Source organism: Candida orthopsilosis (genome assembly GCF_000315875.1).
Source record: "Candida orthopsilosis Co 90-125, chromosome 2 draft sequence".
In the NCBI taxonomy this organism is placed as follows: domain Eukaryota; kingdom Fungi; phylum Ascomycota; class Pichiomycetes; order Serinales; family Debaryomycetaceae; genus Lodderomyces; species Lodderomyces orthopsilosis.
This window is the reverse complement of record NC_018295.1, coordinates 2,358,000-2,385,087: the sequence shown is the minus strand read 5'-3', so window position 1 is coordinate 2,385,087 and position 27,088 is coordinate 2,358,000. Positions and strand designations below refer to the sequence as shown.

General features: G+C 37.7%; 11 protein-coding genes across 11 annotated transcripts; 2 read left to right on the top strand and 9 right to left on the bottom strand. All coding sequences in view use genetic code 12, as the record gives it.

The window, feature by feature from the left end:
* Window positions 1-15: 15 nt before the first annotated feature.
* Window positions 16-4,347, bottom strand: CORT_0B11370 (Rpo31 protein; the record flags this gene model as incomplete). Its single annotated transcript, XM_003868222.1, has 1 exon — window positions 16-4,347. One exon carries the CDS (start codon window positions 4,345-4,347, stop codon window positions 16-18), a length of 4,332 nt encoding a protein of 1,443 aa, XP_003868270.1.
* Window positions 4,348-4,649: 302 nt separating this feature from the next.
* CORT_0B11360 (Tsr2 protein) lies at window positions 4,650-5,252 on the top strand (the record flags this gene model as incomplete). Its single annotated transcript, XM_003868221.1, has 1 exon — window positions 4,650-5,252. The coding sequence occupies one exon, from the start codon at window positions 4,650-4,652 to the stop codon at window positions 5,250-5,252; it is 603 nt and encodes a 200-aa protein (XP_003868269.1).
* A 27-nt stretch (window positions 5,253-5,279) lies between these two features.
* On the bottom strand, window positions 5,280-8,171 carry CORT_0B11350 (hypothetical protein; the record flags this gene model as incomplete). Its single annotated transcript, XM_003868220.1, has 1 exon — window positions 5,280-8,171. One exon carries the CDS (start codon window positions 8,169-8,171, stop codon window positions 5,280-5,282), a length of 2,892 nt encoding a protein of 963 aa, XP_003868268.1.
* A 248-nt stretch (window positions 8,172-8,419) lies between these two features.
* Window positions 8,420-9,190, bottom strand: CORT_0B11340 (hypothetical protein; the record flags this gene model as incomplete). Its single annotated transcript, XM_003868219.1, has 1 exon — window positions 8,420-9,190. The coding sequence occupies one exon, from the start codon at window positions 9,188-9,190 to the stop codon at window positions 8,420-8,422; it is 771 nt and encodes a 256-aa protein (XP_003868267.1).
* A 133-nt stretch (window positions 9,191-9,323) lies between these two features.
* Window positions 9,324-11,081, bottom strand: CORT_0B11330 (Cmp1 catalytic subunit of calcineurin (Ca[2+]-calmodulin-regulated S/T protein phosphatase); the record flags this gene model as incomplete). The annotated part of the gene is made up of 1 exon (XM_003868218.1): window positions 9,324-11,081. The coding sequence occupies one exon, from the start codon at window positions 11,079-11,081 to the stop codon at window positions 9,324-9,326; it is 1,758 nt and encodes a 585-aa protein (XP_003868266.1).
* Window positions 11,082-11,493: 412 nt separating this feature from the next.
* CORT_0B11320 (Spe1 ornithine decarboxylase) lies at window positions 11,494-12,903 on the bottom strand (the record flags this gene model as incomplete). The annotated part of the gene is made up of 1 exon (XM_003868217.1): window positions 11,494-12,903. The coding sequence occupies one exon, from the start codon at window positions 12,901-12,903 to the stop codon at window positions 11,494-11,496; it is 1,410 nt and encodes a 469-aa protein (XP_003868265.1).
* Window positions 12,904-13,546: 643 nt separating this feature from the next.
* Window positions 13,547-15,778, bottom strand: CORT_0B11310 (Vps27 ESCRT-0 complex protein; the record flags this gene model as incomplete). Its single annotated transcript, XM_003868216.1, has 1 exon — window positions 13,547-15,778. The coding sequence occupies one exon, from the start codon at window positions 15,776-15,778 to the stop codon at window positions 13,547-13,549; it is 2,232 nt and encodes a 743-aa protein (XP_003868264.1).
* Window positions 15,779-16,156: 378 nt separating this feature from the next.
* On the bottom strand, window positions 16,157-16,939 carry CORT_0B11300 (Rot1 protein; the record flags this gene model as incomplete). Its single annotated transcript, XM_003868215.1, has 1 exon — window positions 16,157-16,939. The coding sequence occupies one exon, from the start codon at window positions 16,937-16,939 to the stop codon at window positions 16,157-16,159; it is 783 nt and encodes a 260-aa protein (XP_003868263.1).
* An 813-nt stretch (window positions 16,940-17,752) lies between these two features.
* CORT_0B11290 (Hgc1 G1 cyclin-related protein) lies at window positions 17,753-19,669 on the bottom strand (the record flags this gene model as incomplete). Its single annotated transcript, XM_003868214.1, has 1 exon — window positions 17,753-19,669. One exon carries the CDS (start codon window positions 19,667-19,669, stop codon window positions 17,753-17,755), a length of 1,917 nt encoding a protein of 638 aa, XP_003868262.1.
* Window positions 19,670-24,057: 4,388 nt separating this feature from the next.
* CORT_0B11280 (hypothetical protein) lies at window positions 24,058-24,831 on the top strand (the record flags this gene model as incomplete). Its single annotated transcript, XM_003868213.1, has 1 exon — window positions 24,058-24,831. One exon carries the CDS (start codon window positions 24,058-24,060, stop codon window positions 24,829-24,831), a length of 774 nt encoding a protein of 257 aa, XP_003868261.1.
* An 82-nt stretch (window positions 24,832-24,913) lies between these two features.
* CORT_0B11270 (hypothetical protein) lies at window positions 24,914-26,647 on the bottom strand (the record flags this gene model as incomplete). Its single annotated transcript, XM_003868212.1, has 1 exon — window positions 24,914-26,647. The coding sequence occupies one exon, from the start codon at window positions 26,645-26,647 to the stop codon at window positions 24,914-24,916; it is 1,734 nt and encodes a 577-aa protein (XP_003868260.1).
* Window positions 26,648-27,088: the final 441 nt, after the last annotated feature.

The following is a 27,088-nucleotide window of genomic DNA, read 5'->3' as shown; positions in this document are numbered from 1 at the left end:
ATACAATAATTTCAATTAAGCAGTTGTTGACACTTCACAACAAGATTCAAACAAGGTGTTCTTTCTCTTCAACACATTTTCATCATAGTTGGATGATTTAACCAATTTGAACGCCCCAGTACCAACGCTCATTGTCTTACCCAAAATAATACACTCAGAAACACCTTCAATCTTATCCTTCTTCATAAAGAATGCAGCATCAAACAAGTGATCGGTGGTTTTCTCAAATGATGCCAATTGTAATACAGAGTCACGCATTTTACTGAGACCGAATCTTGTGATACCCAAGACCTCACCTTTGTACGTCATGACATCTCCTAGCAATTGAATATGACGAGGATCAACACTCATACCGTGATTACTCATTGTGTAGTCAATTTCTCTAATGATCGAGCCTCTGGCAGCTTCAATACCTAAGATTTCATTCACTTCCAAAACGTGATTGGTAGTAGTTTTTGTACCAACGATACCTTCAGTATTCATGACATCTTTCAAACCGTACCCCTCAACAAGCAATTCCTTCTTTCCATCATCTTTGATATTGATAACTGCACGGAAGATGTTTGGTAACCCCTTGATACAAATGTCTGGCAACACCCTCTTCAATGTTTGCATTCTAAAAAAGAGTGCATTTAGTGAATCACTAGCCGATTTCAAACTCTCTGACTTTGATTCATTAACATTGCACAACACGTTTATCCTATTCTTGCCGGTAATGATGACATCGGAAGGTGCAATCTTTAACTTGGGCGCCTTGCAAATAGCTTGGGCAATGTTATCGATAGTCAATTCCAACTGCAATTTATCTATAGTCTCCAAATCCACTTTGATGGCCAAGTATGCCATATTGTCTTTATACACATCTTCAATATAGAATGCCACATCCTTCAACAATGTCTTTTCAATTCTTCCCTTTGCCACACGAGCCGCAATTTCATCGTCATCATTGACCAAAACAGCATTAATGATAGGTGTAGATATAGTCTTGGATGCATTGATAATTTCCTTAATACGTGGAACACCCAAAGTTACATTCATCGATGCCACACCAGCAAAATGGAAAGTCTTTAAAGTCATTTGCGTACCTGGTTCACCAATTGATTGCGCTCCAATAGCGCCAACAGCTGTTCCAGGTTCTACTTTCGCTCTCGAATATTTGTACAAACATTGTTTCATAAACTCCTTGGCGGCCCTGTGTGATATTTTCAACAATTGGTTCACAGCGTTGATTTTGGCTTCATCTTCATCCAATTGGATGTCATCTTCATTCACTCTAGTGTAGAATGCTTGTAGCCCTCTACTTTCTCTCAACCGTGCAAGTGTTTCAGCCTTATCACGTAAAAACTCTCTGACCGATTCATAAAATGCTCTTTCAGCGTCTTTTTGATCGACAAGCTCATCCTTATTTTGCACTTCATCACTAACAACAGCAAGCTTGTCAACAAGTGGTTTCAATGTCTTGTCGGCTAGTTCATTTATTTCATACGGCAACAATGGTTTGTCATTAACATTATATGTAACGTTATATGCGTGATCCCATTGCCTAACAAAGTTTACTGGTTTTGCGTCACCTTCCATGTCATATGGATCCAAACCGTCACCACCGTAAGTAAACTGAACAATACCATTTGACGAATTACGGACAGTGTTGTCGTATTGCGAAGAAAGATCTTCAAGGGACTTCATCAAACGACGTGACATATAACCAGTCTCAGCCGTTTTCACCGCAGTATCAACCAAACCTTCTCTTCCTGAAATAGCATGGAACAAGAATTCCGGTGGCGATAAACCACTAAAGAATGAATTTCTAACGAACCCTTTAGATTGTGGCGTTTTCGAGTTCTTGGTGAAATGAGGTAATGAACGATCTTGAAAACCATCAGGAACACGATGACCTGAAATGATTTGTTGACCAACAACAGCCACCATCTGCGAAACATTCAACGTGGAACCCTTTGAACCACATGTAGCCATAATCAATGGAGCATTTAAAGAATCCAATTCACGAATACAAACATCACCCACTTCTTCTCTAACCTTGGACAACAAACCACCAATTTTGGCTTCAAGAGTTTGTTCCTCATTACAACCAGGTTGAGTTTCTAACTTGCCTCTATTGTACAAATCAATCAACTGGTCACATTTAAGATACGCTTGTTCAACCATCAATTCTTTCTTTTGCTTCAATTCGTGAGCAGGAGTCACATCGTTGATACCAATGGAGAATCCACGATTACCCAAAAATCGAGCACATAACTTTGCCATTCTATTCATTGCAGCTGCCGCTTCTTGAGGACCATAGTCTCGAAGTATAGTGTAAAAAACAGAGTGTTTCTTACCATCTCCTAAGGTTGATTTATCCATCAACCCACTAAGGATTTGAGAGCCCCTAATGAGAACGAAACCATCGTTTGGGGACATCTCACTTGGTAATCCTTTCGCAGGTGGATGAAATGTCTTGTTCTTAGCATTTAAATTAATAACAACTTTACTTTGTCTGTTTGGTTTGATCAATAATGAAAACACTTGCTTACCAGTCCAAAGCATGACTGGTTTCATTATTGCTGGCGGTGGAATATCAAATTGAATATCAGCATCTGACATCATACTCAATAGTTGTACTAATGACGCACGATCAAAAAAGGAATCCTTATGCGAAATCAAATACGAACCAGTTATGAAATCTTGAGTGGCGGCAATAATAGGCTCACCTGACTTTGGCGTTAACAAATTATTCTTAACTCCCATCAAATTAATTGCTTCAGCTCTAGCCTCTTCGGTTTGAGGAACATGCAAGTTCATTTCATCACCATCGAAATCAGCGTTATATGGCGTACAAACACATTCGTTCAATCTAAAGGTTCTCCAAGGACGGACTTTCGCGTAATGTGCCAAAATTGATAATCTGTGTAACGAAGGTTGACGATTGAACAAGACCACATCGCCATCTTCAATATGACGTTCAACAACATCACCAATCTGTAAGGATTTTGCCAATTTAACACGATCACCGAATCTCAAATTCCTCTTTCCTGCTTCATTCTGCTTCATTACATAGTTTGCTCCCGGATGTACATCGGGTCCATTAATAATCAAACACTGCAACTTTTTCTTGTTATATCTGGTACATTTTTCAGGATATGTCAATACTTTAGCTACTCTATCGGGAACTGCGACTTCATCTATTTTCAAGTTGGGATCTGGTGAAATGACAGTTCTACCAGAGAAATCCACTCTTTTACCTGACAAATTTCCTCTAAAACGGCCCTGTTTACCTTTCAATCTCTGACAGAACCCACGTATAGGTTTTGCAGATTTCGAGCCACCGCCACCTCCACCAGACATCAAAGCTGGATTAGCGGCGTCGGAATTGATATACATTGCCACAGAAAGTTGTAAGTAATCCCACTGCTCCATTAAATTATTGATAGAAATACCTTTGGCAATTCCTGCTTTAATCATCGACGAAGTCCAAACAATTTCCGTAAGCTTGACTGTAAGATCATCTTCGTTCGATTGCGCATCCATCATAACCGAAGGTCTGATACAAACTGGTGGAGCCGGTAGATATCTCCATATATACATCTCGGGTCTGCCACCCTTGGAAGCATCCATTCCAAGCAATTCACAATCTTCGGGGATGATCTGTTTAAACAAGTTCAAGGTTTTTAACGGATTGAAATCCTCTTGAATCCTCTTTGCGAATTTCTCTAAATCGGGGTTCCGTTTAAACACCAAATCTAAATCCTCATCCCAAACTGTTTTTTCTGGTGTATCTTTCTTACCAATCCATCTAAATGTATCGTGTACAATCTTTAACGATGCAGGTCCCGCACCACTGGCCGCTTTTTTTACAACACCATTAACATGATTACACTTTAAACAGCGTCGTTGCTTTTTACATTGATCATTGATTTTCTTTAAAATTTTCATCCTCTTTAAGTTATCAATGTTTGGTCGCCTCAACTCTGACAAAAATTGACGCTTGGCTTGTGGTTCTAGTAATATGGCTCCACAGTTTTTGCAAACACATTGCAACACTGATATGACAGCTTTGAAATAACCCACATGAAACACTGGCAACGCGAGTCTAATATGGCCAAAATGACCATTACATGATGCGAGATTACCGTGACATGTAGCACATTCTGACGAGTTTGAAGAGATACCCATTCTGGTATCCAAGGCTCCACCTTCCTTTGGCACTCTTCCTTTCTCCAAATCATACAAGTCTCTAGTCTGAATCTCAACTTCTGATTGTGCAACGATATCCTTCGCTGAAAGTGCAGAAAAGTCTAACCCATCAATGCATTTGGGGGCAATATCCAACACGACTTCTTTACCCATGACTAATACGAAAGTAAGTGAGCTTGGACTATTATGTAATAGTCGTTATGAATCAACTAAAATTGTAGTTTCCAGTGAGCCTGTGAACTTGAGACAAATAGATGAAACCTTATCTTTTGCTGACAGGTGATTCAGTAGTCCAAGTTTTTCAAGGTGTGAATCATTTAGAGAAGAGTCTGACAATTTTTTTTTTTTCCTGCATCACAAAAGAGGTATCCCATGCGGCTTCTCTGAAAATTTCCCTGAGATGGCCATCGAGTTGTTCGCAGCAACGACAATTTCTGCTACACACCAAGTAAAGCATGGCAACTACTATAGATCCCACAGATTACGTTGAAGCAGAAAATGGAACTTTGACGTTTCCTAATGAAAAACAACAAGCCAAATTTGAATTAGGGGTTTGCATGGCGGTTTACAAATGGGAAGAGTTAGCAACCGCTGTGGAAAACTCCTGGGGAGGACCCAAATCAGCAGAAAAGAGAGATTGGATCAGTGGTATAGTAATCGAATTGTTCAAAGAATCTAATGCTGTTGATATCCAGTTAATTGAAGAGACTTTGTTGTATGCGATGGTGGATGAATTTGATGTACAAGTTGATAACGATTCAGCTTTGGAGATTTCCGCATTGGTGATGACTTTCTATAAACAAGTTCGAGAGCAGGAATATGATCAAATTGACGCTTTATATGCAAGGTGGCAAGAAAAGAGAAATTCTCAAGAAGAAAATAGACAAGTACATATAGGTGGGGATCCAAACAACCCAGACGTTTCGGATAGTGAAGAGGATGAAGACGAGGATGAGGATGATATGGAGATAGATAAAGCTATAGTAGAACAGAAGGATGAACCATTAATCGATGATGATGGGTTTCAGTTGGTACAGAAGAAGGGTAAAAGGAGGTAAACAGGGTCAAAATAGTTGTATAAATTTTTAGCTAAACGAGTTGCGAGGAGTATTACTCCGTATTCTATTTAACTTGTTCAACGAATGCAAGCTTGTAACTGAATTTCTGCCCGGCCTTCTGGTAAAGTACGACTCTTGTTCTTCAATGGGAGTGCTTAGCACTGAAGACACTGGAGAGCTAGACATCCCATTGATATTAAAATCACTGAACCTTCTCATCATGTCATTTAAGCCTCCCGGGGTGTTTGGTACTGCTTGACTTGTTGTTCCACTAAACTTGTTGAAACTAGCAAAAAAGCCATCTTTTGAAGCTGATGAAACATCGAAAAGTTTAATATCCGTGCCTTGCCATGTATTAACATCTGTCAACCCATTTTCAACCCATTGCACAGTGAATTCATCCAGTTGTTTTCCTGGCTGCTCTTGCTTGAGAAAGGTTGTCCAACTGGAGGTAATCTTACTTACAGTGGCCAACGAGGTGGAAAAATTCTTGATCAAGCCATTATTATTGCCAACGTAGGTTTTAACTTGAGACGACGCGTTATATATTTCGCTGTATAGCAACGAAAGGTACCAACCTAACGAAAGTAAACTCCACTCAAATTTTAGTTGTTCCAAAGGTGCCTCTGGAAGTAGTTCGTACTTGAGTTGGTGTCTGTTTTCTTCAACCATTGTTGAGAAGTCAGAGTTTTCAATCTTTTGAACTAACTCAAAACTGTCAACACTTGCACCTCTTGTGCCAGTCCACAAGGTATTCAAAACACGCTTCAAATGTGGGATTATTAAAGTAAGGATAATTGCTAATGCATCTTTACCGGACCAAATTTGGCCAATAGGTTTGTCCTTTCTTTGTTTGTCTCTAGCTTTGTCTGACATACCTGGCGGCGGTTGTGGGCGCAAAGATGACTCAACACTTTCATTTTCTGATATGATTGATGATTCGTCATTTGTGTTGCGAGGCAATATAGGTATTGGCTGCAATTGTGTAATTGTATCTCCATTTGTCTGATCTGCAAATATTACTCTTTCATTGGTCTCAGTTTCATCAATCCTGGATATTGAGTCACCTCTAACAGAGTATTCTTGGATATTGAATATAGTACTCCATAAATTGTCGTAAACCCTTTCATTTTTCAAAATACTAAACAATAGCATTCTTGAAGGGTGAGGATACTTGACAACTGCTATGCATACAGCTCTGATTAATAAAGCAACTACATTTAAATGATATGATTTCTCGAGAAGGAAGCTTTTGCTTGAGAATCGGGATATGAGCTGGGTTATCAATGATGACGCCTGGTATGATAATCCTCCACGGGAATTTGGGTTATTCAACTTTTTGCTGGGATTGTTATGCACCTTTAGTTCTTGGTCTGATACGGGTATTATCAAATTATACAACGATTCAATCAAAGTATTCAACAAAAGTTTCGGCAAAGGTCTAAAGCTATACGTAGGTGGTTGTATCGGATATGAATTCAACAACAATGAACAAAGTTGACTTACCAAAAAATCTCTTGTAGTCACTGGTGATATTGCTAATTTGTAGCTTGATGGAAGAGAGTCGTATAATTTTAGCGGAATGGGGTGGAATAATGTACCTAGCATATTCAATTGCGATGACAAATATAGGAATAGGTATGCACAAACACGCACTAGATTTTTCTGATTGTCACTTGTTTTGAATTCGAAAATGTAATATAGCAAGATAACCATTAACTGTGACATGTGGTTTTTGGATATAATGTCCTTGAAGTGTTTATTACACTGAATCAATTCCCAAATGAAAAAAACGGTGTTCGTAGCCCAAATCGAGGGTTGGTTATTCTTACCAAAGGTGAAAGAACCACTTTCGGAATCTTTTACTAACAAAGGAGATAGTAAAATATCCATCAAGGAAGCGGCAATGAACAGTAGTTCCAGCTCTTTGTGTACCTTACCTAGATATCCTCTAGCCATGTTGTGGAGCTTGCATCCAGATATTCCAGTCTCACTAGGAATGGGATACACCACCATCATAGTTAGCAATGAAAAAGCATATGTTACACACAAGTGTCTAGTTTCAGTCAAGTTGATATTATCGTAGTATAGTACATTTTCTTCACTCCCCTTTGACGATCTGCATGTGAGATTTAATAGCGACGATACCAACGTTAAAAGTTTCATTTTAGGTGTCAATGATACCAATACTGTGAGAAATCTCGATCCCTTAGACACAATTGTTGACGGAGCGCAATAGAATCCATCAGAACACAATGTTATAATTAGCTTCAACACTTCCATTCTGTTACTGTCGACTATCAGATTTGGGGCTCTAGCCTTACCTGCATATCCCAATCCAGGCTCCCATACACTCAAACTTACTCCACCTTTCTCCTTTGTATTGAGTGTGAACCCCTTGGTGTACAATAAGTCAACCAATGCCATCATCAATCTAAATGCCAAAGTGACCTTTACTGCATCAGACAGTACACACCTGTTGACGTCTTCTTCAGAATCCAGTAATTCCACCTCCTTTAATTTAAAATACTCTGCTACATCGAAGTTAGAGTTCCAAAATATCTCGAAACCAATACCGTCAGCATAATCGTTGAGCTCAAGTATAGGTGGTAAAACCTTAATCAAAAACCTTATGCAATTAAGAAGCAGTGTTATATCATTATTTGTCAAAAACTCCAACTCGGCTATTTCAATGATTTTCAAGCTCAATACTTGTACAAACGTTATGTAGTTGGCCACATTCTGATATCGTACATTCTTCACATCCTCCAATGAAAGTAGTTCGAAAATATTTTGACCTTTGGTTGGTAGTTTCCAGAATCGAGACCAAAATTTAACATCTTGTAGAGGAATTATCCGTCCTTGTCCCAAGCTTAAGAAATCCCTTTTGAACTGTATCCTCTCTTCCGAGGACTTCATAGCTAAATATAGCCAGGGTTTATAAAGAGTAGTGAGCGAGTGAAGGTAACCAAAGTAGACAAGGTGGTAGGAGATTTATCTAATTAATTTAATCTTCGATTTTTTCTTACCAGTTAAGCGACAAGCGTCAAATCAGTTCAGTCCGAAGAAGGCAACCAACCACTGAGAAATGCAAAGAAAACTCTATCAATTACTTTAGCTAAGCGAGTTTCAGAACTATTTTATTTCAATAATCTCCTTGCAGTCGATCACTGCTTTCTATTTCTCTTACTACTACACACCAAATCATCATCTTGATCGATTCTTTTACTACCTGCTATCTGAGCGTATCCAACATCAACACTCATCCCCGCAACTATGCCTTCCTCTAATTCTTCATCTTCTTCTTCATCTAGATCATCAGCATGTCCATCGTTCTTGAACAGTCTCACTTGAATGTGGGACGCTTCACCATTAAGACAATTTTCAGGAATTTCTATAGTCGGAGAATGTGTCTCATGGTTATGATCCATCATTTCGTCATCATCTTCGCCTTCGGAATCATAGTGCATGGCTGAGCATGTTGACATGGCATGGTATACAGTTTCGGCATTTCCATTGACCTTGGTAAATAGCTCATTCGCATTTCCATGGTCACTGCTTTCAATCAAACTAATTTCCAAAATCTCATCCAGTGAGTCACCGAGTACTGGACTGTTCTGAACTTGTAGGTATAGTGAATTCTTATCTAAGGCATGCAAAAAAATCAGTTGATACGGTATCTCAACACCTAAATTATCTTTGTTGGACCATATAATGAAATGTGAGGATAACACAAACAAGGAGACTCGGTCGCTTGAAAGGGGTCGAAGTTTTGATACGTTTTTGCATTGAATGATGTAGGATGGACCACCACCATACATGATAAACTTGTCATCATCGGTCGAGAATCTAGCTGGACTTGAGGCTTGATATGTGGAGTACAATAGGGTGTTTTCTATATTCGGTTGCTCGTTAACCACTTTCGACTGTAGGGGCATGTCGTAGTATATGATTTAGGATGTGTAACCACTGTTGATTCTCGATGACTCGTGGATGAAAAATGCGCGTGTCCAAAATGTAATTTCGCGACATGATACGTCAAATAATCGTCATGTTAAATACCTACACTAACTATCGAGATAATTTACGCATAAACTTTTGAAATACGGGACTTCCGCCCTCCTGGTTTTCAATTTGGTTTTTAATACGCTTTCCTCTCTGTTCGTCCATTTTTTTCATATCTTCATAGCTTGGTGGCAAAGCTTCATTTACACGATCAGCAGCTTTGGCTTGTTCAAAAGTAAGAATGTTATTTTGAATACTCTCCTTTCCATGCAATAACGAGCCTTTGGGTAGCTGACCTCGGTTCAATGCTTTCAAATGAGCCACGCTTTCTTGTTCTTCTCTCAATACTTGGAACATCCGCGACATCTTACCAATAGCTATGATCTTATTCCTCAAGGCTAACTTCTTTTCCTCCAAAGTGAGGTCTGCTTCCATTTCTTCTGCTTCCGTAGGGAACATTGGAGGTGGTCTGGCTCTTGGTGAAGTTGCTGCACTTGGTGGAGTGGTTCCTTCAACACCAATCTGCGCTTCAGAAAATGGTGCTTCTTCATCCAATTCTTCCTCGGTACACACATTCAATATGCTAACCAACATATCTGTCACTTTTTCACCAACAAACGGTAAAGACCAAGTGAACACATCCATGAAATGGGGTAACCAATATGGATGTGGTGACGCATTAAATTGCCGAATATTCATAACATTATTTTCATACTTCAACACAGCTGCCTTGTTGTTATAACTGTCCAAATAGTTTGGTGCACTAAACATTGTTAACAAGCTTGGGAATCCCATCGTCTTTGTCCTTTTATACATTCTGTATCCAGCATTTTGAGCTTCGTGTGCACGTATAATGGACAACAACTTAGTTCTATCCAAAAACTTACATGCTGCTTTATAGGTAAATGCATAGGAACACCCTCTCACTGCATTGTTCAAATAATCAGTGTCAATGTTATCTTCATCATACTCTTCAATCGGATCGGCCCATAACAAATCACACATCAATCCCTTTGTAGGAGGTTCTCTAAACCTGTTCATCTTACGCACACTATCCAAGTCAGTCAATTGTGGGGATATACCTCCATGAACACAAAAGAATTGCTCATTCATGATAGCTGCCAATGGCAATGCATTGAAACTGGTTATGCACTCTTCATACAAGTTTTGAGAATACTTGTGAACGCATTCATTCTTGAAAGTAAAGTATTCTGTCAAATGACGACTTTCATGATTACCTCTAAGCATCCAGAATGAGTTTGGGTATGTGATTTTCAAAGCGTATAAATAGATCAAACATTCAATCGAAAATGACCCCCTATCCACATAATCTCCCAAGAACAAGTACTTTGTAGTTTTGGGATCACCACCAACTTCAAATAACTTCATAAGATCATAATACTGACCATGGACGTCACCACATATGGTGACTGGTGCCGGTACGCTCAACAAATTAGGCTCTGCAGTGAGTAGTTGGGTCGCTTGCTTCACGATTTTTATAGCTTGATCTTCTTGCAATCTACCTTCATGGAAGAAATGATCCTTGATGAATTCACAATTGGGTAATCCATTGCGTAAGAAAACCTGGTCATTTGATGGTTTGAATGACGCTGGCGGGGTTACAGAACTAACAGCCCTATCGACTGTCGAGATAATTTCACCCTCGTCTGTAGTGTACCTAGTTCGATCCTTTTTTTCATCGGACTCGGTTCGTTTATGTTGAATAGCATTGAGGGCATTATTAATTTGCGTTGTGTTAGTTCTAGTTTTGCTTTTTCGATCCTGATTTCGATCTCGATTGAATGGGTGGGGATAATTTGACATCTCAGAGGGCTGTTTTTGCAAGTGTTTAAAGTAGTTGGAGTATGTGTTTATGCTAGATAGGGACCTCTGGGATATACCTATAATGTATACGCAACTCCGAATGAATACGTGGTGGATAAATGGTGAAAAATTTCGATACTTTGGTTTTATCAAAACTGTTGTTAAATTTTTTGAATGCACAGCAAAAAGAGTGTCACAGTGTGAGAAGTCTAAAAATAAAAATCGAATCTGTGTTACCTAATCACAGACATACTGTATTATGTAATTGTGACGTAATTGTTTAAATCTAGACGCACAAAGAAATGCTAATGGACCAAAAGTAGGCGCTGTTTCATATCAAAATAAGCCATGCTCTAAACACAATTAAAACTTATATCAACTTCTTATATATTATAAATACTATATCTACTCCTCACTCAACTGGAATATAAATAATCTTTGTATTATTTTCAAATCCATTGAAATGAGTAGCAGCAGCACTGGTATATGCTCCTAAGTTGGGGAAATATAACCAGTCACCAACTTCTACTTCACAATCTAATTGGCTCTTGGTTGAAACACAATCCAAACCATCACATGTCGGTCCCCAAATTGAATAATTAAGTGTACATTTGTTGTCGTTGTCATTATTCAATCCTCTCTCCATGTAAATGTAATGGAAATGTGATCCATTTTTCAAAACATGAGCTTTTGGTTGTTGATGATCAAACAAAATACAATTCATGTTTCCATAAACACCATCATTGATGTACAACATTGCTTTGATGTGGTCTTGATTATCAGCGCGTTCTTGATGTTGTAATTCACGTTTAGCAATGACGTGAGTGGCCAATGTGAATGCGTTTGCAACCATGAACCTACCTGGTTCAGCAATGAATCTAATCTTGTGCTCATCAATAAATTCCTGTGGGAAAAATTCATCAATTGAAACATTAACCATTTTGGATGACTCGACAAAAGTTTCAAATTCAAAGCCACCACCAATATCTAATAAATTCATGTTAAATCCCAACGCAATACCACAATTGAAAACAACTCTTGAATCACGAATAGCTTTGTAAATCGAATCAAAATCTTTAGCTCCGGATCCAACATGGAATGCAACACCAACAACTGATAAACCTAATCTCTGAGCCAAGGGTAAAATAGACTCAACGGCTGTAGTCAAACTACAACCAAATTTAGTACTCAATCTACATTGAGCACCTTCATCGTCAGTCATGATTCTTATCAAAATTTTGCATTCAGGGTGGAACCTGGCCAACTTGTGCAATTCATGAACATTGTCAACGGTAGTCAAATTAACATTACTTGCTTTCGCATGTCTAATGAATGAATTGGTCTTACATGGGTTAGCGTAAACAATCTTTTCAGCTTCAATACCCAATTCCAAAACTGTATCAATTTCATTCTTGGATGCGCAATCATAGTTGACACCCAATTGATGCAACAATTTAATAACTTCGATGTTGGTATTACATTTGATTGCATAATGAGGTTGAATTCTTGGTAAATGTTTGCGCCAAGTTTGAACCGATTTAACAACTTGATTTAAATTGCAAACGAAAAATGAATCTTCGTCACCAGCATCACATTCTTCATGATCAATCTGATTGACATGATCAATTAATGCTTTACCAACCGCAGAACTGTCTCTATAGGAGATGGCTTCTTCTGCATTGTCACCAGCATCCTCGAGTTTCTTCAATGACGCTGATTCCGCTTTTGTCAGCTTGGTCAAACCATCGTTCTTTTCTTGTAAATTAGAATTAAATTCTTCAATACATCTTAATGGACTTGCTTCAATAACACTCAATGTCATAACCTAGTGGAAAAAGGGGGGATCGTAAGGAGACACAAAGGATTATAACTTTTTTATTCTTTCAATAGCTTAACTCAATTTGTTCTTCTCAAGTGTCTCTTAAACACTCAATTCAAAACTCTATCTGGGCTTGGTGACCTTCCCTAGATATTATTCTCTCGATACTCACAAATATGAAAAAATATTTATGAGTAATTAATGTAATCGGACTTTATTCGGCAGCTCTCGTTGTGTGTCTCAATCTAAAACACACGTATATCCGGATTATTTGAACTGGGCAGGAGAATATATATAAAAATATAAATAAGTGACGTAGTAATGGATGAAATATGTTTCAAGGATTAGCTAACTTGATTAAGTGGGGGGTTTCTTTGGTGTGAAAAGTTTTGATGAAAAATTTGAAAAATTCTGAATTTAGCAATTTTTAGATATTTCTTTTTCTTTGCTCTTTTATGACTCTCCGCCTTTAATCACAAAGAAGTCAAAAAAATAGTTACAAATCACACTCATTACAACATCGTCTTACACAAACAAAATGTATACATACCCATATACATGCATAAAGCTAATAGTAGGGACTAATGAACAACAACATACAGTCCACACTGTTGTAAACTCTACTTACTCCCCTTAAATCATGTCCCTATAAATCTATTAATGGTTCTGGTTCAAACAGTGATTGTCTACGACTATGACTGGTCACTCGCTCATTCTCCTCATCCTGTTCGAACGAAGGCAAGTTTTTAGGCAATTGAGGTAGTTCATTCAAACCATGGCCAAATTGCTGATGATGTTGTTGTTGTTGTTCTTTAATAGGATTCTGTCTTTCGTAATCTTCTTCGACATTATCCAATGTAGGATACTTAGCTGAGGCAGTTTCATATGCATTGGGAGGTAAATTACTTGTTGCATGACGAATAAATGATTGTGGTGGCAACTCATTACTTAAATCTTCTGGTGGCGGGTAATGTGGTAATGATACAGTAACATAGTCACTGTTATTGTTATTGTTATTGGTACTATTCTTTTCTTGATCACTATCACCTGAATCTGGTAGGATTTCATTCGTTGGATACATTGCTTGTGACGATTTACGACTTTGCTGTGATGGCTGTGGTTGTTGCTGGTGTATTTCCTCATCTTCCAAATTGGGTTCTGTTGGTTTACTATAAAGATCATCGCGGTGTGCTATTGGTGGATACGAGGCTTCAAAGTTCGGCTCTGATGGAGCTTGTCCGTTATACTGAGAATACGGAGCTTGTTGAGTTTGTGGAACCCCACTTGGTTGTTGACTTAAAGATGGTTGGCTGATTGGTTGACTTGGGTATGCTGGGTACCCAACCAGTGGATACGATGGATATTCATTATCATTTCCAAGACCGACATTATTCATACCTGCATTCAACTTCTGTTCCCAAAATTGATCATACAATCGAGTAATTGTACTCAATTTATTACTCATTTCCACAAATTGACTATACTTGTTCATTGCCTCACGTAATGTTCTGTTGACTTTAGGTTTTAATCGTATAACTTGCGAGTGCAATTCATTCAAGTTTTGATCATACATGATATTGGCTTGTTTCTTTGGATCATTGCGTACATTGTTCATCAATGTGATAAACAAATTAATTTGCTCTTCTTCAGCTTGAGAGAGATCTTGCAGTTGTTGCTGTGATTGTGGTTGGGATGGTCTAAATGGTTGTTGTTGTGGTTGCGAGTGCTGTGCTTGGAATTGTCCCAGTGATGCATTGAATTGTAGACGCTGATGATTGGACGTCGAAGTAAAGTCTATGTTATAAACATCGGAAGCTGTTTGTGGTGTCTCATTCTCAAATGGGTTTACTGCAGTCCCTTTATTCTGCTGCGAGTGATGTATTTGTGGTTGTGATTGTTCATATTCCCTCAAACTTGCGGCTAATGCAGCTTTCAATTCCTCGTCTTCTTCCTCTTCATTATTATTAGCGCCACTGGATGTTCTCGGTGGTTCCTTTGGAGGTTCAATTTGTACCACACTATCCTGTAAACTCAATTCTATAGCTCGTTTCATTTGTTCATCTTCATCATCTTCCTGCTCAATTCCACCTCTGGACTTTCTTCTTCTTCCGCTTCCTGCTTTCCCCTTGTTTTTATGTTTCTGTTTAGCATAACAATTATCACAAACTCTAACTGGCTCCATAATCCCTAAATTCACCAAGGTTGTATTATTCTTTGAATGATCTTGACAAAAGACTCCACCACATGCACGACAATGATGTTTTCTATTCAACATTGAAAATGGAGTATAACAAATCATACATGAATCAGAATCAATCCAATCAGGTGGAACTTCCGAATCAACAAATTTCGAATCTATCACTGAATCATCAACGGAGGGGAAATGATAACCTTCATTAACCAATTCTTGATACTTTTTCTCCACATAATTCAATTGCAATTGTCCTTTGAATGCTGTATACCACGATTTAATCAATTCTAAGATAAATTGCCCTACATTATACTTTGATTCATCTTGTTTCACCAGACTTTCTTGAACATTGTAATGGATCTTGAAGATAAAATCAACCAAGTAATCAATAAATTCACGTGAACTCAATTCAACAAGGAAATGGAACCCACCATTTTTAACACACAAATCAACCAACTTTAAAGTACTGGTAATCAAATTAGGATTTGAATACACCATGTTTAATCGTTTCTTCAAGCTTCTCATACATGTTTGAGCTGGTAATTTCTTGGATCTAATAAGATCAGTGATTTCTAATGCCGCGGATAGATCAAGTTCTCCATTGGGAATGGTTTCGGATGTTGCTTCTGATATTTTATTATCTAGCTCTAGTTGAAGTGCAGACGTAGATGATCCAAACCAAGACATTGTAAAGTAAAATAATGTAGATGTCAGATGTGTTGAAGGAATGTGGTTAATGATTGAAGTTGAACTTTGCCTCTCATTTTTTGTCCTTATGAGAGAAAGTCATTGAAGTTACACAAAAGTGACAAAGATGGGCTGAAGATTATTCCTTACAAAGCCAAGTAGAAGGTGGCCACACAGCGATAGCCTACCAAGAAGAGTAGTCTTTCATTATAAGTATAAGACACGCATGTGAGCAGACAGTCGCATGGAACAACTCTCTGATTAAAGATAAGTAACTTTAGTAGTAAATTCAGTCTACAAAGCTTCAAAAAGACTTTAAATTTTCTGAAAAAAACGAAATGACTTGCATTATTCATCCTACTACCTCCTTCTATCTACTCAATTCTTCAAGAAAAAGAATCCTGATGCCAATCCCAAACAACCAACACTCATCCACCAATACATGTCAAATAAATCATCGTGTCCTCTCTTAACAGCAGTAGTTCTGTAAGAATTTTCCAAGGATCTTTTCAAATTGGATCTAACTTCCAAAAGACTTCTCTTCTTTTTGCTATTGCTACTACTTCCTGATAAAGTCGATGCAGTTTCACTGGCTGAATCAGTTGGATTAAGTGCTTCAGTAGGTAACATAAGTGGTGGTTTATAAGCCAAATATAATGGTTGCATCTTGGATCCATCAAATTGATAGATTTGTAATCTCCATCTACCATGGTATGGATCAACATATTTTTGATAAGTTTTAAACCATGTTGGTTGTACATATCTAGAATAAGTGGATTTGGATGGATCATCTTGGTTGCACGGATCGGATAACAATTGTCTTCCATCAACTGCAATAGGAGTCAAAACAACTGATCCATTATTAAGAATTTCATATGTTCCATGTTGGTAAGTGATTGAAGCAACTGGACATGAATGATTTCTGGCATTACTGGTAACACGATAGAGTGCTTCTTCATAATGACCATCTTTGGTGAATGAATAGGAAATACCAGGCAAATCTGGTTCTATTAACAACTCATCGACAGGGTCATAGAAACCTGGTCCTGTAAAAACAGTATTTGATTTTGAAGTCCATGTACCTTCCAACTCCTCCATGGATGGATCGGCAAAAATGGGTACAATTAGTGTGAGTAATAAATATACATAAGATAGCATCATATTGTCGGGTTTGTAATGTGGTAGGAAGATACTGTTAAAAGCACTCAATAGCAAAGGAGATAACGTGACTTCTTCAACAGTTGACAGGTATAGCGAATGATTGACTGTAAATTGTTGATTTTATTTTAAAGCCAAAATGTGCCTCCCGCGTTTATAGTAAAGTAAAAGGGTGTACTTTGGGTTGTATAAGGTGGTGTTGGTTCTTAGCTAATGATGGTTGTTTTCTTTTTGGTTACAGTTTCTGCCCCTTTTGGTTCCTTTTTCAAAAACTTTGTCTTCTCTCTTTTGTCTCTTTTTTTCTCTTCTTTTTTGGCGTATTACTTTTATTATGTAATATATTACTCAATTGTAATGTAGATTTTATGTAATCAATGGCTGTGCTGTAGTTTGAACACAAAACACGACTTTTTATTGAATCTTCTGTTGCTACCAACTTAGATTTGGATTACGCGCGACTCAAATTATAGGACCTTTTTGTATATATCTCTGCAAAAATGGATTTTATAACATTTAGATGATAAAGATGACCTTCAATATCTCTTATTACTCACGAATTGAAACTATTTAAAATAAAAATACTATACAAAACTCTTTCATAGAATTTTTCGCTTAGTAGTAACTAATAATATTCCATGTGAACTGAACAAAAATAAAAAATAAAATAATACTCATATCAAACAGATGTCGTTTAAACGAACTTGTGTAAAACCAATACGGTTAAAAGCTCACTTTTGACGACTAGTCTGAAAACAAATGCAAAAATTGTGAAATAAAAATAAAAATAGACAATGGAAGAACGGAATCACTCACTTCTCAAGTCCTCATTCTTTCCATAGCCATATAGATGCTACCTGGACTCTTGCTTGTTCCAGCTGCAGCCTCAATATCACTCATTGGAGTACTTGATCTCAGTATGCAGCTATTGCTGTTGCTGTTGCTAGCGCCACCATCGCCCATTGTGAGGGTAATTGCACTTCCATTTGCATTGTGAGTAAACATTGGTTTATCAAATACATTGGAGTTCAGTGCACTACTGGCTGAGGAAACTGTTGAAGAAGTAGCAGATGGATATGATGTTGCTGAGAATGTGCTACCTTGTACTAGAGGTATATTGGTATTGACTCTGAGTGGTTGTTGTTGGTTTGGTAATTCAAAGTGTTTCAACACTGGTGTTGATTTAGTATGATGAAGGTGTTGTTGTTGGACTAATTGTGGAAGAGGTAATAAATGATGTGGCATACTTGAAGTTGTAGCAGATTGTGGTGGTGGCGCTTGTCTTAGTGGCTGACCTCCACCAAAGTTATATTTATTCCTTGCTTCAGGAGGTGTTGACAAATTGGCTGATTTATTCACCATCATATTGGCCCGTATTTGCATGTATGGTGTAGGTGGTGTAACCACCGTGTTCATTGCACCGCCTAATGACGTGGTCGAGTATGCAGAACCAGTTGGAGATGGCGTAGAATACAGTTCAGTTGATGACAATGAAACCGATTTCATTGCATTGTAATCTTGATAGACTCGCATTGTTGTGGAAGCATTGCAAATTGGTGTCCATCCATTTACCACGGCACGATACAAGTATTGAGGGCCACTGGTATTGAACAAACTCAACATGTATTCCGAAGTATTCAAGATGGATTTAATCAAATTCTTTTTGATCATCTTGTATTGACTCATTTCAATATCGATACGTGATGAAGAATAACTTGATCTGGATGATAGCGTTGGTGGAACTTGTATAATTTGATAGTCGCTGCTATTGAAATCAATTTGAAATACATCATTGATCAAATCTGATACTACTTGACCAACTTCAAGCATGTTGATATCTACCAATTCAAATGAGTACAAAGAAATATAACTCAAGTACTCCTTAACTTTAAACATCTCACCAGTACTAATATCCCCTTCATTTGTCCCACAAGCTTGGCTAGTGCAAAATTCATTACTCTTGATGATAAATTCTTCAATCAGTGGATCACACAAATTCCAATCTAAAGTAGACAAAATATGTAATTCCATTTGTTTAAACATACCCATATCATATTTACATTTGGCACCACATAATTTAACCAATTCATGTAATTTAGGTAATCTGAACCTTTCAGTTGGACCAATAAATTTACCTCCACTTCCATAACCTAAATCACCAATTACTCTGAAACCATCAATACATTTATTCAAGTTGTTCATATTGACGAAATGATTATTGCCACCATTGACTTTACTGGCAATCCATAAACATGTGGTGATGATCAATTGAGATTGATCCAATAATACAATACGTTTGCAACAATATCTATCAAACAAACGCACTGCCTTGTAAAACACAAATGGAAGGATTTTCAACCTCACTGACATCTTGAGTAGGAATTCGACAAGCTTTACCCTTACAGCTGGGGTAAGGTACGGTTGTTGTTTATATAGATTGACATTTGGTTTATTTTGTTCAATTTGTTCAAGCATAGTTTCGTATATGTCCATGTCATATTCGGATACAACTCGCTCGTGTGTGGAGACTTCTGATGAGTACAAGTGGGAAGAATATAGCTTTTGCTCAAACTGTTTGTTGGAATATTGTGGTTGTGGTGATTGTGGGCATGGTGGCGGCGGTGGTGGGGTTCTAGGGACCTGGTGATGTTGTGGTAACCCAGGATAATGAGCCCTCTTGTTTCGTGGGAGTAGGTCGAAGCTCCTGGGACTTGGTAGTTTAGTAGTAGCAATCATGAGTGAAATGTTATAAAATGCAAAATTTTGTTGTGTGTGTAACCAAAAGGGTCAATAGCTATATGCGAAATGCGAAAGAAATGAATATGTGAAATGAATGTGTGGCACTCAATGCAATGAATACTATGTGAAAAACGAGTGTATGGGTGATAATTTTAACCAAATCGAGAAACTATTGTACGAAGACAGAGACGTCTCTTTTCTAGTCAGGGTCCTTAACTGCAGGAAAAAAAGGGAAAAAATATCAACACAGTGGGTAAATACACAACCTTTTGCAGAGGGGTGCTGTGAATAGTTTTGTAATATAAAACGAGGGGGTTGGTTGGTTTGGATGATCTGTAATAAAGAGAGCCCTAGATTTTTGCCAAAAAGAGGTCGGATTGTATGAAGGTTATATATATTAAAAAACGATTGAACAAAAAATGTCAAATGCGTCTAGACGTTTATTTCGTTTAAGCTTATTTATTATGTGTCCCTTTGTTTTTATTTTTCTTTTCATAATAAACGCCCAAAATTGATTTAGAAATGGGGCATACTAAAAGCTAATTTAGAAAACCCAATTGTGCATTCTCCAAACAATAGGACTAATTTAGACGACAAAAAAATAGGTGTGATTGTGCATAGTATATATAAATACACACATTCAAACCAATTTTTGTCATATTGTCTTAGACGCTTTTAATATGTATCAAGGGTTAAAAATGTTTACTTAATTTATTTTTGGCTTTGTGTACTCTTTTCAACTGCCTCGTCTAATTTAAATTGCCTACTTTTGTGTGATTTTGGAACAAGGTACACACACACACACACACACGCACACATTATAAGACTCATACGACCAATCAGTACATGCAGGGATTGTCCGGTATTATGTTTTAGAAAAAGCAACAAGGGAGCTCAGGAGTCTTCAATAGGGGGAGTTGAAATTCATCGCAAAGCAAACTACTCGAATGCGGCAAGATACAACCCAAAAGTGAGCTAACTCAGTTTTCATCTTCAAAACTTTATGGAAAGAAAAGTAACGCAATTTTTCAAGAAAGTTTAATATGAATCTACGCCCTTTTCACACTAACACTAATGTTATCCAACGTAAAATTCTAAAGCTTATTCTTGACCAATGGTATACGGCTCATCTGTAACCATTTGCCGAATCAGGTACTTGCCCTTAAAAAGAAGAAAGCTTATTCCACTTTGTTCTTGGCTAGACTGTGATTCACCAACTTTTGTTTGTGTGTGATACATATGAAGTAAATCATATGATGGGTGAATAGTAGAAGCATTTGTGTAACGTAGACTTTGGAAACATCTACGTGTGGAATCTTCTAAATGGTTATTTTTTCCACATTTCGTCCAGCACGGAAATAAAATGCTGAAGTTCCGCGTGGCGTCCCTTTCATTAAAAAGATTTTATACAGTACTTACTTAGGCGCTCAACTGTACTACGGAACAGCTGAATATCTAGTCTAGATAAAACCATAGAGGAGCCGTGATTGCGGATAAACGTGTCTCTTCCTTGTTGTCAATATCCGTTAATTGGAGTACTTAAACAATACGAGGTCATAAAGTCTACACGCAATTGCTTTCCCAAAATGTACACAGGTCAACAAAATATAATAAAGGGTTCGATAAATGATTATTATGGCACGATTTTTGATTGTATGCACTACACAAACAAACTTTGGTTGAAGACTAAAAGAAGTATATCTCTCACGATGCGACACTTGACGACAAGGGTACCCTATTCGCAGGGTGAACCCTCACCTTACGTCGGCGCTAATGAGTGCCTAATTTCCAACAACCCTGGTTTGAATGCGCTGTACTTTTGTAACTATAGGCCAGCATTTCTAGAATTATTTCCTCCTTCATTCCAGAACTTGCAATAATAATGCAACTACTTTTGTTCTCTATATGTCGTACCTTCATTCATAAATATAAACAGAAACGGATTATAGACCAAAAATAAGTTACAATGTTGGGACCCCATTTTCCCATTGTAGTCCTGCTTGCGTTGTGTATGTTGGTATATGTATCCGTTTAAAAGACCTTTTCCAACAACAAGCGTGGATAACTTTCGTTTAAAGGAAACGTGTTTGGTCTACAAAATTAACAATTGTCTTTGTGTAAATTATTAACAGTAAAAAATATTTTTAATTTTGTAGTTACAAAAATGGCAAAAATTCTTTATAATAGCACTCATAACCTTATCTCAGGCTATCTTAGGGCCTATATGTTTGGTGTCTACTTATAATTTGTGGACCTGTTGTTTGGAATTATCGCCACAAAGAGCAGTTGACTATTCTCCGTAACATCACAAGGGTGTAGGTAGTAGTTAGTATAATATATAGTACAAACGAACTACTAGACGAATAAAATACATGATGTAACCAGCTCACTATTATCGCTATGATAGTTTTCGATGAGCAGCGAATGGTCACACATGCTAGTCATTGTCCACATCGAAACCATTGTTTACATTTACTCACAGTCAACATCTTTTGTAATATTAGGACAAATTCAAAACACTGGCCTATTAATTTGTGCTTAGCTCTTTAAAAATAATTGCGTTTTCTTAACTTGCTTTGGTGTCACCGGTTCTTGTGTTGTTATAAGCTAACAAACTTTCCTCTGTGATTCAGGGGAAAACCACTCAGAAATATTCCAAATTCAAGGAGATTTGAATCAATATACTACTCGGCAATTACCCCAGCTTTTCAGTTCCATACCTCTGTTCTTCTGTGAGCCACTGTGAGCACTGTGCTGTCCTTAACCACGCACAGTACTCCTTTCCATACTCGTCCTTCGTAAAAACTCGTACACAAAAAAATCTTCTTTTGTTTTCCTCCGCCAAAGGGTACAAAACCAATAAGGTACGCCGTCAAAATGTCTAAACATTTTAATATGAAACTTACACAAATAGTTGTACACGTACGTAGGTTAAAGCAGTTCTAATTCCAAATCTTAACAAACAGAAGTGGAGTTGATTACCCTTGGGCCGTAGATAGTTGATATAGATGTAGGTCACCCATGTGGGGGCATTTTCCCCTAAAGATATCAAAGTCATCTAATTGAATTCTACTAGTTATGACGCGAAATTGTATGCACGAAAAAGATTTTGCAAGCAACGCAAAAAGAAGTTTCATTGTCCACAAGATGTTTATGTGTTTTCCAATTGACCCTTTGTAAATAATCCTAGACGACAACGATCAATATACTGGACAGCAAATTTACCCAAACAAGATAACGTATTTCATGCGGCGTTTTGAACTAAAATCGTTAGTACACAAATTCGTCTACCTTGTGGTTGTTCCCCTTTTTAGAACCGTGGTTGTACTGGCTAGTTGAATCTTTATTACCTCGTGGCACAAGTGTCTATTGTTTTCTCCAAAGATGTTTCTCAAAATCTGTATAATTACGATACAGCTGCAGATTCTGTGGAATCAATTTGCTCATCAAGTCTAAGTTTTTTGTGATCGCCTTTGGAAGACTATGGTTTTCCGATGGAAGTGGTGTTGCTATGTGAAGTTCCATCTACAGATCTACGACACCAGAAAAGCGACAGATCTGAGTAACATCACCATACTCAATTTGCCAATCACAATCTGACCCCACAATAGCTTAATACCTTGCCAATCAAATGGTGTAATTGAAGCCGCAAGAAATTGCAAAAAATTGGAAACCTTGAGGCGTAAGCTACACAATCGAATCTTGGGCAAAACTTATTCCCGATTCTCGATTTTCCTCCAATCGTCAACTATTACGATTCCTTAGTTTACCTTACTTGTTAAGTTAGCACAATATTGATCGTCTAGGTGATTCGCCACACGGACATCAAAACAAAGAATTAAGGACAATGCTATGAGGCGGTCAACCAGTAGAAACACGCGAGTTATAAATAAACAATTGTTTGAACAATGTTATTAACGGTGTAAAACAAACTCGGATGGTAAGTGTATACCTTTGATCTCTTTGCACAAAATGGCAATATATGTTCAAACGTCAGGGAGTAAACGTTATGTCTCTCTTCTGACCGTTTGTTTACGGTCTTGTGCGTATAAAAAGACGGTGGGTCCAATTTCTTTTTTGTGCAACTTTTCCCTAACAGCTGATTTTCTGCGAGGCAAAAAGGAGGACTGCATAGGTTTTATTTGCAATCCCCAGTAAGTTTCGAAGGAGAAGCAAGGAGCGGCAAGAGTTGATTCTCTTGGAATTTTGACAAAACTCCGTGGAAATGAGAAGGGAAATGGGTTAGTAAGAGGTGTCAAGTATTTCAATGTCGCATTACTTCCCTGATGTAGCGCATTTATGACATTGATCTAATAACAAAAACAAAACCTTCACGCGTCTCTGCCCTCCATGGTTTGCAACACACATCTGTCTAATTCACTTCAATGTGGAAACGTTTAGGTTTTGGGGATGCTACAATTACTAATGAGCCAACCATAGATTACAATAAAACATCATCATCTTTTCCTCGTACTCCGCGGAGAAAGTCGTCACTGAGCACCCGAGATCAAGCATCAAGATTACTGGATGATTTGTCAACTCCATATCAACATCGAGACGAATGGGACAGTGATGATGACGACGAGTATAATCGCTATCGATTTGATTACACAAGAACTCTTGATTTCAATGCTTATGATCTAGATGAAGATTTACAAAGAGATACAGAAATGATTGGAGAATGGACAAAGGAGAGCAGTTTAAAAAACAAGTATCTGAATGTAAAGAAGGATAAGTTCGATGACACCCACTATTCGCTTCCACTGCGGTTTCCGGGCAAATACCAAACATCGTCAAGATCTCTTGATGAACCAAGAGATAGAAAAGTTGACCCAGTTCGAGAAAGCCAAGTTGATCTTGAAATCAAGAAATTAAAGGAGGAACTTCAACGGGAACAACAAGCTGAGGGGGACTTGATGCCTGGAGCTTCACTTATACCACAGATTACTGAACTCACCAACACTGTTCAAGACCAAACAAAATACCTTTCTCACCTCAAACAGTACTCAGAACTAGCAGACAATGAGAAAACAAGCACGGAGGTCAAGTATGAAACTCTCAAGCAGGAGTATTTGAAGGAGCTTGTAAAAATGGAAAAACTTTATACTTGTTACTACAACCTATTGGAGAAATATGTAAATCAGAAAGCAAAAAATTAGGTATATGTTGGAAAATTTAGCAATGTAGAAAGGAATATTACAATGAATAACCTACTGTCAGTTCATCACCAAGCCTTCACCTTTACACAACAATTGTAGAACTCATACTAGGCAACAATGAATGAGCATCAATTGTTAAGTTTCCTTCATCGGCAATACCCTCACTAACACATTCATCAATTATCTTGTCCCAATTACTTGTCACTGTAAAATACAACTGGGAGAAACTAACAACCAACAATGCAATAATCATTCCATACCATAACCCAATCAACTCCAACTTGCAAATAAAAGCAAAATAGTAAGCACAAGGTAGAGCTATGAGATAATAGCCAACTAAGTTTAAAACACCACCAATATATTGTCGACCTTGACCTCGTAAGACTCCACCTGTTGAACAGGATATAAAATCACTGATTTGATAAGCTGCACCAACGATGAGCACTTTTGCAGCAACTTCTATAACATCTTGCTCTTTTGTGTATAGCTTGGCTAATGAATGTCTAAATGTAAGAATTATTACACAGTTGATGAAGCCAAACACAATGGATGTGAATATTGATGCTTTTGTGGCCAATTTGGCTGCATATCCGGAAGCAGCTCCTATATACCAAGCGATTCTCGTTGAGCACACAACACTCATTCCGAATGGAATCTGGTAAAGTACTACTAATGTGGTGCTCACAATAGATTGTGCTGCCAATGTGGTTGTCCCCAATTTAGCTGCCTGGAAAGTGATGATTTCAAACGCTAACCATTCTGCTTCCACCATAAAAACACCTGGAATTGATAATCTGATCATCCTACTCCAATTACTAAAAAACACTTTATTGAATAGATGTTGTTTTGGCCAGCATTGGTACCCATCAACAAAAAAGATATAGCCATATAATAATCCACACATTAGCCAATTTGTGATTACAACTGATATTGGTGCACCAATGAAGCCAACCCCCAAATGTTGGTCCCAAACTAACATATAATTCAAAATTGCATTGACGGGAGCGCAAAAAGCCAATACATACGTTGATGCGTGAAATATTCCCTGGCATTGAAGGAAGTGCTTGGCATTTTCAAACAATACAAATCCTGGTAAACCAATAGAAAGAACTTTGAGATATTTCGAGGCTAATTCACACAAGTCGGGTTGTTCCTGAACAATCAATCCCAAAATCGTATTTGAATTGGTCCAGATCAAGACTGTGGGGATGCAACACAATAATAATAAGTAGTTGCATCTCACAAAAGCAATACCGACCTGATTAAACTCTTTTCTTCCAAACGCTTGAGCACACAAGGTATCAAGACATGTGGAAACTCCTTGTATAATAGCATACCCACTAATATTAGCAGTCATGGAACTAAGACTAACAGCAGCCAACTCAGTTGATCCTAGTCTTCCTACCGATAAAACTGATGCAAAAGTGAGAGAATACTGAAGCAAAAACGTGATAACGATTGGAACAGCAAATTTTAACAAAAGCCTAGTCTCTCTCAATAATGACGTTTTCGGTTCTGGGCCGATATCATCGGTATGATGGAGTAGGATTTCACTAATCGTTTGTGAAATTACAGTTGAATGTGATACTTGTGGACTCAATGATCTAAAATCCTCTCCGTGGCTTCCATGTGGATGTAAAGCAGTTGGTGACGCCTCATGATGCAAATTATTCATTGGTCGAGGCATGTCATTTTTGGCAGAGACAATTGATTGTCTCTTTTGTCGAACATAGGACACAACTTCATTTTCATCAACTTCTGATATGTGACTTAACCGTCTATCGTGATGGATTAAAGGTGTATTCTCATTATGCATGGTTCAATGACCTTTTTTATTGGAGAAAAACGTGCGTCAGGTCTAGATTGAGATTATGATTGAAATTGAGATACGAAAATTTATGTTGAAGTTCGTAGTTTTGGACAAACTGTATTCACTAGGATAAGCAAGCCTAAAACCGTTCTTCAAAGCTGAATGTTGATTGATAGAATATTAACGTTGGAGTTGATGTAGCATTTGATTAACCCAATTTACTCTTATCTTCAATTGACGCGTTTTCTGTTTTGTGAGACTTTCCGGAAGGATTTAATCCAACATCACCAATTTTCCATCCAAGACGCACATCGCACAACTGACAATGCGCTCCATTGACTGTAGCTTGTGGTTGTTGGAGAAAAAGATTAAAGCTCTACATGTGATATAATTACAGTAATAATTTGCAACATCTATTGTTAAATATATAAATCATATAATTGTTAG